The 16,912-nt window shown below is 42.8% G+C and overlaps 2 protein-coding genes and 1 long non-coding RNA gene across 6 annotated transcripts in view; 2 read left to right on the top strand and 1 right to left on the bottom strand.

The window, feature by feature from the left end:
• LOC119489447 (6-phosphofructo-2-kinase/fructose-2,6-bisphosphatase-like) overlaps positions 1-16,912 on the top strand; it is a 78,218-nt gene that overhangs the window by 20,969 nt on the left and 40,337 nt on the right. The window lies entirely within an intron of this gene.
• Positions 4,699-5,288, bottom strand: LOC119489476. Its single transcript, XR_005207185.1, has 3 exons — positions 5,211-5,288; positions 5,047-5,122; positions 4,699-4,781 (listed from the first exon to the last, which is right to left on the bottom strand). It is a non-coding gene; the product is annotated as an uncharacterized LOC119489476 (long non-coding RNA).
• Positions 14,686-16,113, top strand: LOC119489456. The gene is made up of 2 exons (XM_037771932.1): positions 14,686-14,809; positions 14,856-16,113. The coding sequence occupies exon 2, from the start codon at positions 14,932-14,934 to the stop codon at positions 15,934-15,936; it is 1,005 nt and encodes a 334-aa protein (XP_037627860.1). The 5' UTR covers positions 14,686-14,809; positions 14,856-14,931; the 3' UTR covers positions 15,937-16,113.

The raw sequence follows: 16,912 nt of genomic DNA, 5'->3' as shown, positions 1-16,912 counted from the left end.
TGAACTATGTGGCCACATACAACCACATTCAACTTCAAGATACCGTTTTATCATTGCATCTACCCGCCTTGGGAGATGACATACATTTCCTGTTTAATCTCGTAATGATAAGTTTCTAAAAATAGTATTCAACAGGTAGCAATGTTTAAAGACAAAATTGCCTCATTTACTTCAACCATTCTCGGCACCATAGCAAACTTGCTTCACATTGTTTGCTGCTTTTAGGGAAACAGAATGAAGAACTCCTCTTGTCCTCGTGTCAACTTTGACTTTACAGGCAGATTTCTGCCTCCTGTTTACATGTTAGTCTTCATCATCGGTCTGGTAGTTAGTAGATGGGGATTGAAGTCTTTGCTGCACAACTGAAAGAAGCTAAAGATCATCAATGTTTTTTTTACATTAATTTCACCACAACTGCTAAGCATAAAAAATAAACTTGGGACCTTGGCAAAGGTCCTAACAGGTCCTAACAGGTCCTAACAATATGTTGTTGTTGTTTTTTTTTATAATAAGCATTTCAGCTTCACACAGCAGCTAGTGTGGCTGTAGACCCTTGTCTTTGTAGTTTGCTTATTTAGATCAGAGACTTAATTTAGACTTGCTCTAAATTTAAAAACAGCCTTGCACAATATTGTTAAAAATTCTGTACAAGTCTTCAGCTTCCCAATTCTCCTGCTCTGTTTTTTTTTTCTTTTTTTACGTGTATGTATAAATGTTTTTTTGATATTTTTGAAGTTTACATAGTCAATTAGCTTTAATCAATGGTATTAGTTATATTTTCTGTTAATCAATGGGCCACAAAAGACTGTTAAACATGAATAAGGTAACAAAATGATAAAAAGATATGAGTTTGCATGTAAGTATAATTCTGTGTATGTAGAAAATTATTATGGAAAAGAAGTTTACATGATTAAAGTACAATTTCACTGAATCTGTGAGTCTCAGTAATGATTGTTCAAAAAGGCTTAGCAGATCATGTTCACTGCCACATGAAAATTTTATAACAATATCTTCAACACAAAGTCTGCTTTAGACATCACCAGCCCAAGATTCAACATCCACCGTGATATGCCGGAGAGAATTTTATATAGTGCTTTTTCAATGGATAGAATAATGAGCAGTGGTTGTGCACAAGCAAGCAAATGGACACAGCGCACATGTGGAGATCTTGCACATAGATTTTGTCATCTCAAATCTGCGGTTGAGGCAGTGGACATTCAAACAGGAAGTTTGTCAAATACTAGGTCATGTTTTCTTTGACTTCTCATATCCCAGCTCAACCACGGAGGAAAAGAGTTGTACTAACTTCTTTCCAGAAGACAGAATGAATAACTCCTCTTGTCCTCGTGTCAACTTGGACTTTACAAAAAGATAAAATTAGTTAAAGCCATTAATTCATTATTAGAATGTTACATACATTTATATTTCTGTTTAAATTTGCTTCTTTCTTTCTTTATCTTTTAGTCAATAGATATAGATACAGATACAGATAAAGAAAATTTGTTAATGAGATAAAAGCATGGTTGACTTTCTCCAAATCTTTAGATTGAAGATTGGGTCTGATTCGTGTAATGTTCCTTGGTTGAAAAAAGCAGGACTGAACTAATCATATGAAGGTCAAATGTAGCAATTAATCCCATGATTCTTTTTACACTGGGTTAATATTTTTGGGCATGAGGACCAATTACATTTGAATAATTCTGCATTGCTGCATCTGGACCTAGAAAAATAATTTCTTGTAATTCAAATACAGTTTGTTTTTCACCTAAAAGACCTAAACTATGGACTGACGCAGTTGGCCATGATGTTGATTTGGTCATAAAAATAGTTTTAATGACATATTTACACTGATAACATAATGTCTTAAAGAGAAAATTTCAATGATTTAGAAATATGTTTGTTTGATAGAATTTATGCCACAGAATGACTCCAACCTTTGTGTTGACAGATATTGTTTTCTGACATGAGCAATGTATCTTTTATCAGTTTTTTGTGTGTTTGTAGTCACGTGACATTGCACTTATTTCTTAATTTTTCAGTTTTGTTGTCAATAATTCTGGACAGATGAAACATGTCTCAATATTTTACATTTGTACTCTCAATGATTTTTGTTTTTGATGTATATATTTTTTCATATTATAGTATTTACAGATTTATATACTGGTAGTTATGTTGTAGATACTGTAGCTTTTCCCAACGTTTCATTTCATCATTCATTAATTACTATTGTGCAGTACAGTTCTGCTTCTTGCTGATAAGCTGTTAAAAACTTCCACACAGTAATACACAGCAGCATAAAAGTCATTTTTGGTATTTCATTTGAAAAATGAAGCCAAATTAATGACTAATGTTACGATTAATGGCTTTTTTTTGTTGATGTCTTCTTTACAGTTTTGAACATAAGGATGCACTCGATGTCAGTCAGACCAGATGACCTTATTAGACATCCTGACATCTAGTGGACAAAAGAATCTAGTGCTGAGGGCAGTGCAATACATTTCTTTTTAAGATTTTCTTACACTAAGATATTACAGGAGGATTATATTAAACAGTCCCAGTAATATTGCTGATAACATACAATACAGTATCAGAAGATTCCATCAGCTCACTGTTGAGCAGCTGCAACAGAAAGTATGTTACAGGATATGGCAAATGCCACTGTTCCTAACCCTACCAGATAGCAGATACTTTGCCTCACAGTTGTATGCCACCGCCAACCAGTCAAATTAAGTTGGGCATACACTGTATGATTTTTGAAATGTTGTTGTGTAATTCCTACTCCTAGTGTACGAGTACATCGTTTGCGATGTAAAGTCAAAGCTCCTGATTTGTGTTCACACTGTTCGGTCCGATCATCAGCCACTGTATGTGTAAAATAGAAAAAAAAAAAAACAGCCTGTCGTCTCCTGCGGGCGTTCTGTTGACAGTTGTCATTAAAGATTTGTTTGAAAGCTGCGAGGCAGGTAAAGTTTGTTTGCTAGCAGAGGTTTGTGTGGATCACAATAATGCCAACAAGGCAGAAACATGCTGCCTTGGATCATCTGTGCCATTCTGTTTGTGGAAATGTTTAAAAAAAAAAAAGAGGTGCCGGCGTATATGAACTTGCAGGTGGCAAGGTAGACGTGGACAGTATGGCTTGACCATTTTGCAGAGAGAATTGGAGGTAAGTTAGCTATGTTTTACCATCTATTGTACACTGGTATCTTGACAGCTACGCTCTGATTACTGTAAAAAATAAAAAAAGTAGATAAAAAGCACTAACTTTAGGGAATGCTTGTGGCTCTGCTTCAACTGTACGAGAGCCTATGGACGGCCGAGCAAAATCTCTGACATGTCAGAAATTCGTCCGACGGCTAGTCAGGAGGAGTTAATCTGTCCTCGGTTCCCCCACTCCCTGTACACTGCGCGGCCAACGACGCCCGACAAAGCTGAAATTCGGTCCGACTCTAAAATGAGTCGTGTGGCTCAAAATTCGAGCCAGAAACGGGCTGAAATCGTATAGTGTATGCCAAGCTTTACAGTTTACATCCATGTCTGTCCAAAATGTCATCACTTCATCATTTTATCCTGTTAGACATTTGTGTGAAATTGTTATAATTAGCATATGAATTCTTGAGTTATGGCTAAAAACACAGTGACCTTGACATTTGACCTTTGATCACCCAAATCGAATCAGTTTATCCTTGATTCCAAGTGGACATTTGTGCAAAAATTCCTTCCAGGTGTTCTTGAAATATCGCATTCACGAGAACGGACGGACATCCCAAAAACACAATGCCTCCAGCCACGGCTATCGCCGGCGCAGACGCATAAAATCCTCTTCTTTATCTTGAAGGAATCTATCTGAATAATGAAAAGCTGGCTACTTCTTGGAGCTGCCCCTTGACACAGAAATATGTAAGGGATAATGTACAGTGAGACAGTCATTGTTGTGAAATAAACCCCGAAGCAATTTTAACACAAAACTGGTCCGCCAGAGTCCGACACCACAACTGCGCCCATAGCAACGTTCTGTTATACATAGCAACAGTGTGCTATAAAGAAATAGCAGACCATAAAACGCCGTGATTGACCAATCAGAATTGAGTATTCAATAAAGCCGTGTAATATAATAGGCATAACATAAATGTTGTTAAACTCTCATGTTAGAAATGAAGTGTAGGTTACTTGAGCTAGACATTCAGTTTCAACTTCTCATAAGGTTTTGTCAGAGGTGTCAGAAAAAGAAAGAAATTCTACACGTGAGGCCACACAATCACATATAAACCTGTAATTGTAGGCTAAGTTGTTACTTTGGCTCATCATGGGTTCACTTTAGATGACTTTAATTTTCTATTTAAAAAATCAGACAAACCAGCCAACCCATGTAATTTCCTGGATGACATGGGTGACATGGCAGGTGCAGGACCTCATATGTGGTGTGTGGCTAAAAGGGGAAGTCTTGTCTTCACCACCAATTCTGGTACTATCTATTCTATCTCACACTCACAGAGAGAAGGACCTATACTAACTGCTTTCCAGAAGACAACGAACAACACATTTTGTCAAAAAATCAGCTTTGACTTTTCAAGCAGATTTCTGCCTTTTTACCTCTCATAAGCCAGATCAACCACGGAGGAAAAGAGTTGTACTAACTTCTTTCCAGAAGACAGAATGAATAACTCCTCTTGTCCTCGTGTCAACATTGACTTTACAACAAGATTTCTGCCTCCTGTTTTCATCTTAGTCTTCATCATTGGTCTGGTAGCCAATGGATGTGGATTGAAGTCTTTGCTGCACAACTGGAAGAAGTTAAAGATCGTCAATGTTTTTGTTCTCAACCTTGGACTAGCAGATATTCTGTATCTGCTCACACTCCCATTTTTGATGGTGTACTACTCTAAGGGGGGTAAATGGATCTTTGGAGATACATTCTGCAAGATAACAAGATTTTGCTTCAATCTGAATTTATATGGCAGCATCGGGTTCCTGACTTGTATAAGTGTGTACAGGTACCTGGCTATTGTCCATCCAGTGAGAATGATGGGACGATCAACTCTGACTCACTCTGTGGGGATCTCAGTCATGGTTTGGCTGTTGGTGAGCATTCAAAGTCTTCCAGACATGTTCTACAGCAAAACATCTGGAAACAACACTGAGAAATGTCATGATACCACTAGTAACGTCTATGTTGAGGATTACCTGAAATACAGCCTTGGATGGACACTCACTGGGTTTTGTATCCCATTCCTCATCACACTGGGCTGCTATGGACATGTGATTGTCGTTCTGTGCCGCACAAATACCACCAACAAGGTACTGAAACAGAGAAGTCTGAAGTTGTTGCTCATCACGATTCTTCTCTTCTCTGTTTGCTACATCCCCTATCATGTACTGAAGAACCTCAATCTCTGGTTAAGAGTTCTGTCCAAACAGAAGATATGCCGTGAATGGTTCAATGGAGTCTACATTGCTCAACAGATAAGTCGTGGCCTTGTGTGTCTGAACAGTGCTCTCAACCCTCTGGTTTACCTCCATGGAAGTGAAGATATTCCTGCTCGGCTCAGACGACTACTCCAGCGAGCTTGTCAGATGTTCAGCCATCAACCTCCAATAAACTCTAGTAGTGTGGCCATGGCTCAGATCCAATATGAAGGTGTAACACAAGAATAATAGTAACATGTTAAACATTATACTGTATATGTTAATTGCCACATCTATATTAAGTGTATATTCATTCTATTAGAGGGAAGGAAGAATCACTTATAAAACGTAATAAGAATTAGAAATATAATTTGCATTATCATGTTAATTGTTTTATATAAATGGGTTTAAAAATGTTATGCTCTGTTAAGTAAATTTAGTACAGTTTGAATTATTTCACTTCCAGTTACTTATTGAGGGGGCATTATAATGCTGTGTGGTCATGGAGTTAGATGGGACTAAACTCAATCAAAAGAAGCGAATTAGGAGGGGGGCAGAAATTATTGCTGTGATAGATTGTTGGTATATGATGAATTCAAATGTTATTGCATTGTTAAGGAAAAGGATTTAATCCAATTGGTTCAACATGTAGCCTATACTCTGAACTTTGATTTGTAGACAGAAATACAGGTATATAAGCAAATAAATAGAGATGAATAATCACTCAAATGTTTTAAAGTATTAGCTTTTCACTGTGAATTTCAAACAAGAGACTGATAAAACCATAGGCAGTTAGATAAATGTTTAATATTGTTTAATAAAGTTAAAAATATGAATAGTTTGTTCGCTTTGCATATAAAAAGCAATATGGTTATCTCAATCTTCGGTATATTATTTTGTCATGGTTGATGCTTTTTCTTATCTATGAATATTTTTAATAAACACTCAATATTATTACTGACTTATTTTTTCCAATATGTCTAAACCTACAAATATGAAAACAATTCACTAACTTAATTCACTCCCCTGTCCTGTTAGTGTCAGTTCAGTGCACCTGCAGAGCAGCCACTCCACAGTAACTCATATATCATTCTACATTAGTCCAGTTAATTTTTTCCATTTTTGTTCACCCAAAACTACACATGATGACCTTTTCTGCTTGCACCACCCTCCCAAAGAAATACGATGCTCACTGCCGCACACATCTCTTTTGTTTTTGTGCTCATAACGGGATAAACTTTCTTACATAGGTTAGTTAAAAACCTTGACTTTGACACCACCCTCTGGCCAATTGTTACACTAACTTCACCACAACTGCTAAGCATCAAAAACAAACTTGGGACATTGACTTTTATATATCTAACAATGTGTTTTTTGTTTTATAATGAGCATTACTATGGAGGGCAGAACCTGCCAAAATCAAAAATAAATAAATAAATAGATAAAGGACTCCTTAAATAAATAAATAAATATGTCATTAAATGCAGAAAAAATATATTAAAAATAAACGCCCAAATTAGTTAAAGTCATTAATTAATTATTAGAATGTTACATAAATTGATATTTCTGTTTAAATTTGCTTCTTTATTTATTTATCTTTTAGTCAATAGATATAGATACAGATACAGATACAGATACAGATAAAAAAAATTTGTTAATGAGATAAAAGCATGGTTGACTTTCTCCAAATCTTTAGACTGAAGATGGGGTCTGATTCGTGCAATGTTCCTTAGTTGAAAAAAGCAGGACTGAACTAGTCATATGAAGGTCAAAATGTAGCAATTAATCCCATGATTCTTTTTACACTGGGTTAATATTTTTGGGCATGAGGACCAATTACATTTGAATAATTCTGCATTGCTGCATCTGGACCTAGAAAAATACAGTTTTTTTTTCACCTAAAAGACCTAAACTATGGACTGACGACAGTTGACCATGATGTTGATTTGGTCATAAAGATAGATTTAAAGACATATTTACACTGATAACATAATGTCTTAAACAACAAATTTCAATGATTTAGAAATATGTTTGTTTGATAGAAATTTATGCCACAGAATGACTCCAACCTTTGTTGACAGATATTGTTTTCTGACGTGAGCAATGCAACTTTTATCAGTTTTTTTTGTGTTTGTAGTCACGTGTCTTTGCACTTATTTCTTAATTTTTCTGTTTTTTTAATTCTGGACAGATTAAACATGTCTCAATATTTTACATTTGTACTCTCAATGATTTTTGTTTTTGATGTATATTTTTTCATATTATAGTATTTACAGATTTATATACCGGTAGTTATGTTGTAGATACTGTAGCTTTTCCCAACGTTTCATTTCATCATTCATTAATTACTATTGTGCAGTACAGTTCTGCTTCTTGCTGATAAGCTGTTAAAAACTTCCACACAGTAATACACAGCAGCATAAAAGTCATTTTTGGTATTTCATTTGAAAAATGAAGCCAAATTAATGACTAATGTTACTATTAATGGCTTTTTTTTGTTGATATCTTCTTTACAGTTTTGAACATAAGGATGCACTCGATGTCAGTCAGACCAGATGACCTTATTAGACATCCTGACATTTAGTGGACAAAAGAATCTAGTGCTGAGGGCAGTGCAATACATTTCTTTTTAAGATTTTCTTACACTAAGATATTACAGGAGGATTAAATTAAACAGTCCCAGTAATATTGCTGATAACATACAATACAGTATCAGAAGATTCCATCAGCTCACTGTTGAGCAGCTGCAACAGAAAGTATGTTACAGGATGTGGCAAATGCCACTGTTTCTAACCCTACCAGATAGCAGATACTTTGCCTCACAGTTGTATGCCACCGCCAACCAGTCAAATTAAGTTGGGCATACACTGTATGATTTTTGAAATGTTGTTGTGTAATTCTTACTCCTAGTGTACGAGTACATCGTTTGCGATGTAAAGTCAAAGCTCCTGATTTATGTGTTCACACTGTGCGGTCTGATCGTCAGCCACCGTATGTGTAAAATAGAAAAAAAAAAACAGCCTGTCGTCTCCTGCGGGCCGTTCTGTTGACAGTTGTCATTAAAGATTTGTTTAAAAGCTGCGAGGCAGGTAAAGTTTGTTTGCTAGCAGAGGTCTGTACTGATCACAATAATGCCAACAAGGCAGAAACATGCTGCCTTGGATCATCTGTGCCATTCTGTTTGTGGAAATGTTTAAAAAAAAAAAAAGAGGTGCCGGCGTATATGAACTTGCAGGTGGCAAGGTAGACGTGGACAGTATGGCTTGACCATTTTGCAGAGAGAATTGGAGGTAAGTTAGCTATGTTTTACCATCTATTGTACACTGGTATCTTGATAGCTCACTGTGATTACTGTAAAAAATAAAAGAAGTAGAAAAACAGCACTAACGTTGGGGAATCGGCTTGTGGCTCTGCTTCAACTGTACGAGATTCTATGGACGGCCGAGCAAAATTTCTGACATGTCAGAAATTCGTCCGACGGCCAGTCAGGAGGAGTTAATCGGTCCTCGGTGTCCCCCCCCCCCACCCCACACACTGCGCGGCAAACGACGCCTGACAAAACTGAAATTCGGTCCGACTCTAAAATGAGTCCTGTGGCTCAAAATTCGGGCCAGAAACGGGCTGAAATCGTATAGTGTATGCCCAGCTTTACAGTTTACATCCATGTCTGTCCAAAATGTCATCAATTCATCATTTTATCCTGTTAGACATTTGTGTGAAATTGTTATAATTAGCATATGAATTCTTGAGTTATGGCTAAAAACACAGTGACCTTGACATTTGACCTTTGATCACCCAAATCGAATCAGTTTATCCTTGATTCCAAGTGGACATTTGTGCAAAAATTCCCTCCAGGTGTTCTTGAAATATCGCGTTCACGAGAACGGACGGACAACCCAAAAACATAATGCCTCCAGCCATGGCTATCGCCGGCGCAGACGCATTAAATCCTCTTCTTTATCTTGAAGGACTCTATCTGAATAATGAGAAGCTGGCTACTTTTTGGAGCTGCCCCTTGACACAGAAATATGTAAGGGATAATGTACAGTGAGCCAGTCATTGTTGTGAAATAAACCCTGAAGCGTTTTTAACACAAAACTGGTCCGCCAGAGTCCGACATCACAACTGCGCCCATAGTAACATTCTGTTATACATAGCAATAGTGTGCTATAAAGACATAGCAGACCATAAAACGCTGTGATTGACCAATCAGAATTAAGTATTCAACAAAGCTGTGTAATATAATAATTATAACATAAATGTTGTTAAACTCTCATGTTAGAAATGAAGCGTAGGTGAAGGAACTGGCCTTCTACCTCCAAGAGGTCAAGGCCCAGTTACGTGTTGGTTAATCTTGTGTGACAAAGAGAATTTCCAAACAGATGAGTTAAAGCATAATGATTCAATTTATTCCGAACAATCAATGTTGCATAAGTAAAATAAAAGAGTTTACAGATATCTGGATCCAATCAACGTGTCCCTGACAACATACAGTGCATGGGTCAGTTCACGAAGTCTGAACCCCGAGCTATCCCTGATCCAGCCTATTCATGGTTTACACAATAGTAATATTCATGAGCTTATGGCACGTGATGTTTTTGCTGCATATCTTCTTCTTTGTTATCTCCTTCTGACTCCTTTCTCTTCTTGATCTTGCAAAAAGAACAGCACCTGCCTCCTCCCTTTCCTCGCAATCACTCCATTCACAACAAATCCAACAGTCAGGTTATTTCAGGTCATTGTAAGCACTTTTGTACATAATAAATCCAACAGACCCTCTTTTGAACTTAACTAAGTTCACCTACAGATAATGTTACATACAGATGTATTTATTATAAGCATCATCACACAACCTCTTCAGGGTCGACATCTTCACTATCCTCCGCCATTTCCAGGAGACCCTGTCTCTCAGCTTGGAACATGGCCATCTGATAAGAAGGAGGTGCATCCGGATGCTTTCGTTGTACAGCAGAAATAATCACACGCTCAGTGAGGTGGCGAATACATGGAATACAGCAACAACCGCATAATACTAAGCATGCACACACAGCAAGGATTGAGGAGAATAGAGATACCACCATGGACTTCCATTTCCCAAAGGTACGGTCTAACCAGTCGTTAATGGGGCTGTTGATACCTGAGTCATCGTGCATCGATTCAGACAGCGTCCGGAGCCCCTCTAGCGCCTTAGTTACAGTCCCGTCCGGCGCTGTATTGTTAGGGATGAAAATACAACATGAGTCTTGGAACATTGAGCATACACCGCCTTTCTCTGCCAGCAGCATATCTAATGCCATTCTATTTTGGATCACCATCAGTGACGTAGGAGCCATTTGTTCAGCTAGTCCGGCAATTGCATCACGGGTTAGATTAGTCAAACGGAGAACATTATAGTGGATGTAGTTAATGCGGTCAACATTTTTGTTAGGAGTGATAGGGATCAGAGCACTTATTACAGGTATGTTTTCAAAGCCTGCAGCTATTTGGTCAGCTAGTTTATATTCATTAGGGGAGCTACCTCACTACATCATTCTTTGTAATCTTGGTTTAGCCTTCCCCCCCTTGTAGCCCACACCTTCCACCCTGCTTCTGAGTGAAAGCATTGTCTATTGTTAAAAAGAGTTACTTGTGATTAGCTAGTTTTAGCAGAGTGCAGAGGCGAGGATGATAAGTAATGTATCTAAACTAGTACAGTCTGTGCTTTCCCAGGGTATTCAGATTTATCTGAGTACACAAATTCTACACAAGGGTCATGGTATTTTCTCTCACATTCCCTCCTTTTATCATGAATAACTAAAATGGTAACTGAAAACACGAAAATACATGATGAATTGCATTAAGATAGTAATATGAAATGAAACATTAAACATATATGATATATATAATATTAAAACATTATAGCTGAAAACATTTAAAATACATGACAAATCACATTAAGAAAGTTTGTACAGAAGAACGAGGACAAGAGAGGTAAACACAAATGCTACAGCAAACGCTACTAGCAGTTTGCCGTACTGCATGATGCTTCTAGTTTGTTCTTTTTCTAACTTCGTTCGGTGTTTCACTATGGGAATCGCCTCGGCGTGACCAACTAAGGAAGCTCCAATGACACAACGTCTGTCATTGACAGACAGGTCGACCTGTGTTAGGGCTACGCCCCCTCATATTAACACAGTCGACCGCACCCTTACAAATCATTCTCGCTTTTCTTCCCGTGAAGAAACTATAGCTCCCTCAGCTCATCTAAGCTAGCTTGGTTTTCTGCTTAACAGTTCACAGACGACCCGTCAAGGAACACGTCGCCGAACGCAGTTCCCGGCTTTAGTTTGGTTTTGCTGAGTAAGTACTTCGTGAGAAGTGTACTTTGTGGTGTTACACAGGTTAATTAACCGAGCAGTGTCCGCATTAAGGCGAGCTGTTTTCTCCGGCTAACCTGTATTTGTTTATCGGCGTAGCCGATGACTGTGTAACATTATACCTTACGGCTAGCGCGTCAAGGTGAGCCTACTAGGTTCAGTTAGCATTAGCTTGTTAGGCCGAAACCGAGTACCCGGAGTTCAGCTAACGTGTCACGGCGAGCAAACTCTAACGGTGCGCTGTTAGCTCGGGCTAAACCCCGTTTGCTAACGCTACTAACCGACAGGCTAACGCGTTACGGCGCGCCTGATACGGCTGAATATTTATACTTTTCGCTCCTTTTCCAGTCGCCATGTCTTCGGCTGCTCCCCCCACCAAAGGGTCGGAGCCGAAGGTTAAAGAGGCTGCATCCCGCCTGTGCCCTGCGTCATGCGGGGCTTCCATCTCGGGCAAGGACCCTCATCCTATGTGCATAGCTTGCATGGGCGCTAAACACGCTCAAGCATCGCTGGCTAACCCCCAGTTATGTACCCACTGTGCGTCAATGCCAGAAAAGATCCTGGAAAGGAGGCTGAGAGTGGCAGTGGCCGGTAGTCAGGACCCGTGCCTGTCTGGAGCCATCTCAAAAGCCACAACCAGCACCCATCAGCCGCGAGCCTCAACCGGCTGGGCGGACTCGATGGACGCTGTTTACCCGGACATGCCTCCACTTTTCGAGGAGCTCCTCGAGGTGGAGCCGGGCTATGAGGACGCAGAGGGCGATGCCAGCTCTGACCTCCTCGACATGGACGACATGGAGGATGAGGAGGATGACTCCACATTTCCTCTTCAACAGTCCAGACCCCCCAGCGCTTCTGATGCTGTTCCCACAGTGGACAGCAACTTATACGAGGTCTGCAAACGGGCCGCGTCCAGATTGGGGATTCAATGGCCTGCAGCCCAGGATGCCACAGGGGCGGAGAGAGATCTATATGATGGTAAGAGGCTCCCACCAGCCCAACCACCATCTAAACAACTCCTGCCAGCAGTGCCTGCCTGCATGAAAGAAATGAGCAGGTACTGGTCCAGCCCATTTAAGAGTAAGCTTCCCACCAAGGGCTACTCAAAGCTGGAGATCCACGGAATGGGTGAACTGGGGCTGGCCGAACCCCCAGCGGTGGAGCCTTCAGTGGCTTATCACCTCCACCCAAAACCGTCGCTCTCTCTCAGCTTCCTCCAACATCTCTCTACCTAGTAAAATGGAGCGCCTCACGGCGTCTGTTTTCCAGAGGATGTATAAGTACGCAGCGCAGTGAGTGTGCTCTCTTAATGCAATGACACTGCTATCTGCGTACCTGGCGGAAATCCTGGAGGAGATGGGTGGACAGCTGGACTCAGGTTCACCTAACCCTGCTCTCAGGGATGAGATTTGTGTGGTGAACGACCTCATCCTGCGCTCCTCACGTGGCGCAGTGCAGGGCTGCGGTCATGTAATGGGACTTGCAGTCTCAGGTGAGAGGGCCCTGTGGCTTAATCTCTCAGGCCTGAGTGATGCTCAGAAGGCAGAGGTTATGGATGCGGCATACGACCCCACCAAAGGTCTTTTCGGTCCAGCTCTGGAGAAAATGAGAGAGACCAGCACCCTCAGAAAACAAGAGGGTGAAGCTTTTGACCTCTGCCTACCCCGACGACCCATCTCTCGCCCCCCTCAGGGACCAAGGGCTGGCTTTGCTGCCGCAGCCTCAGCAGTGAGGGAGAGACAGGGGCCGGACCGCAGACCACAGAAACAGGCAGCTGGTCAACAGACTAGCCAGCAGCCCCGGTCAGAAAAAGCTAAGCCATGGGGCAAACACTCTTTCGCTGCAGTTGCAGCAAGAAACCGCCCATCCCACCCCGGGGACGGGAAGAAGAGGCGTGCGACCTAACACCCCATGCTTCTCTCTCCCCCCCTCCCTCAAAGAAAAGAAAGGGAATGGAGGTGGAACAGAGCCCCCAAGCTCAGGCTTCAGAGGCCCTGGTGTGTTCCAGTTTTCCAGAGGTCCTCTCTCAGTTCCTCTCCCCTCAGGTTCAAGGGGAAGAGAACAGGGGGCAGGTAACACAGTGTCACCAAGCACTTGTACCCAGTTCAACACTAAAAGAAATAAAGTGTGTATTTTCACAGCCAGGCCAAGGGCCGAGGGTGAAATGCTCCCCTCAAAACAAAATAAAAACAAAACAAGGTCATGGCCTCATAATCCCAGCAGGTGGAGCTCACGCTCCTCTGAGGGGAGGCCGCTCCCTCCAGGTGATGGAGGTGACGTCACCGCAGGGCGTGCACAGTCCACTCGCTGCGTGGACAGACCAGTGGCGCGCATGCGCAGTTCACCCATGGGTTTTGTCCACTGTTACCCAGGGTTACAGGCTACAGTTCGCTATGAAACCACCCAGATTCAACGGTGTGTTAGTTTCAGTAGCCAGGGGGGATTCAGCACTTGTCCTAGAGGACGAGATAGCATCCCTGCTAAACAAACAGGCGATCAGAGCCGTCCCGAGCGAGGAAGCTCAGCGGGGTTTTTACTCCCGTTACTTCCTCATTCCCAAAAAGGGCGGCTCAGCCTTACGGCCCATTTTAGACCTCCGTATGTTAAACAGACACCTACGAAAGTACACTTTCAGGATGTTAACACACAAAGTGCTCTGTCGATCTATTCGTCCAGGAGATTGGTTTGTAACAATCGATCTCTCGGACGCGTATTTTCACATCGCCATTTATCCCGCACACAGGAAGTTTCTCAGGTTTGCGTATCAAGGCAGAGCCTACGAATACCAAGCCATCCCGTTCGGGCTGTCATTAGCACCGAGGGTGTTCACAAAAGTGTGTGGAGGCAGCTCTGTCTCCGTTACGGAACAGCGGCATCAGGATATTCTCGTACATAGACGACTACCTGATATGCTCCCACTCACGGGAGCAGGCAGTCAGGGATTCCGCTGCGGTGATAAATCACCTCAGGGATCTTGGGTTCAATATAAACTGGGCAAAGAGTCGAGTAGAACCCGCACAATGTACAGAATACTTGGGTCTCAACATAAACTCGCTCTCTTATCGAGTCACGCTTTCGGAGGGGAGAGTAGCGTCCCTCACTCAGTGTCTCTCCCGTTTCCGGGTGGGGACAGCCGTGACGTTCAGGACTCTGTCTGCGCCTACTCGGCCTCATGGCGTCAGTGATTTCTGTCGTACATTTGGGACTCCTATGGATGAGGGATTTTCAGCGCTGGGTCGCGGCGTTGCGCCTGTGCTCACGCCGTCACCTCAGCCGCAGAGTGAAAATAACGCCAGCTTGTGTGCTGGCGCTCCGCCTGTGGGAGGACCGGACGGCTCTCGCGTCAGGTGTCCCGCTAGGGGCGGTGTCATCCAGGGTAACCATGACAACGGACGTGTCCCTGTCAGGTTGGGGAGCGACCATGTTGGGCAGAACAGTGAATGGCACCTGGGACCAGAGACTGGCTCAGGCTCACATAAATCTCTTGGAGCTTTGGGCAGTGTTTTTTGCACTAAAGCATTTTCTGCAATTTCTCCAAGGTCGCCACGTCCTGGTGAAAACAGACAACACCACGGTGGTAGCATACATCAACCGCCAGGGCGGGACTCGCTCACTGCAGTTACACAGGTTAGCTCGGAAGATAATTATGTGGAGCAGCTCGAGGCTAATGTCCCTCCGAGCGACTCATGTGCCGGGCGTTTTGAACAGGGGCGCAGATCTCCTGTCCCGGGGAAACCCCCTGTACGGAGAGTGGACTCTCCACCCGCAGGTGGTGGAGCAGGTGTGGCAGAAATACGGCCGGGCAGCCATAGATCTCTTCGCCTCGCAGGAAAACGCTCACTGTCGACTGTTTTTCTCCCTGTCAGACGTAAATGCACCTCTGGGGGTGGATGCGCTGGCCCACTTATGGCCAAACGTGCTGCTCTATGCATTCCCCCCTCTCAGCCTGATCTCCCCCACTCTAGCCAGGGTGAGAGAGCAGGGCTTGTCGCTAATCCTGATAGCACCGCGGTGGTCGTCCAAGCACTGGGTAGCAGAAATAATTCAGCTTCTAGTGGGCGAACCGTGGCCTCTCCCCATACGCAGGGATCTTCTATCCCAGGCGCGCGGGGAGATCTACCACCCACACCCAGACCGCATGGCGCTCTGGGCTTGGCCCGTGAAAGGTGGAACCTGAACGCGGCAGGCCTGCCCGCACAGGTCATTGACACCATTCAGAGTGCGAGGGCCTCCTCCACTCGCTCTCTTTACAGTTGTAAGTGGCGGGTTTTTGAGGAGTGGTGCGACTCGAGGCACACCATTCCTTTTCAGTGTTCGGTGGTTGACCTGCTATGTTTCCTGCAGGAATTGGTAAATGAAGTTTATTTCACTTAAAACAGTGTTGCTCTTAGCCTTAACCACAGCAAAGCGTGTGAGTGATTTACAGGCTTTATCCATCCGCCCTTCCTGCTTACAGTTTGCCCCAGGGCTCACCAAAGTCTGCCTACGGCCCAATCCAGCTTTTGTGCCTAAGGTGGTGGAGTCAACCTACAGATGTCCCACAGTGGAGCTTTTGGCTTTTCACCCACCTCCATTCTCCTCAGTGGAGGAGCAGAGGCTTAACACATTATGCCCAGTGCGGGCTCTGCATGTGTATGTGAGTAGATCAGCAGGTTTCAGGAAAGGGGATCAGCTGTTTGTGTCCTGGGCCACTCCCCACAAGTGCAAGCCAGTTTCCCGCCAGAGGCTATCCCACTGGATTGTGGAGGCCATATCCCTGGCTTATGGCTATAGAGGTCTGCAACCTCCACAGGGGTTAAAGGCTCATTCCACTAGGAGCATGGCCACTTCATGGGCCCTGTTCAAGGGAGTGTCAGTGCAGGACATTTGTGCTGCGGCGAGCTGGGCTACGCCTCACACTTTTTTAAGGTTCTACAGGCTGGATGTCTCGGGGCCATCCTTGGTACGGGCTGTGCTAGAGGCAAACACGCCAGGGTCGGTGTGATGTTCACTGTCTGGCTTATTGTTTATGGCTTCGGGAAACGTATGCAATACGGGAGTGGTCTATATCTCCCATAGTGAAACACCGAACGAAGTTAGAAAAAGAACTTAAGGTTACTTAACGTAACCCCGGTTCTTTGATAACAGAGTGAGGTGTTTCACCAGCACGTCCC

The sequence above is a fragment of the Sebastes umbrosus genome, chromosome 6 (genome assembly GCF_015220745.1).
Source record: "Sebastes umbrosus isolate fSebUmb1 chromosome 6, fSebUmb1.pri, whole genome shotgun sequence".
Classification (NCBI taxonomy): Eukaryota; Metazoa; Chordata; class Actinopteri; order Perciformes; family Sebastidae; genus Sebastes; species Sebastes umbrosus.
Note: the sequence above shows the minus strand (reverse complement) of the source record. Positions and strands in the feature narration are given on the sequence as shown.

What these genes read in the sequence shown, in the direction of transcription:
- LOC119489456 (XM_037771932.1), top strand. Translation starts at nt 14,932, where the DNA reads ATGGCGTCAGTGATTTCTGTCGTACATTTGGGACTCCTATGGATGAGG.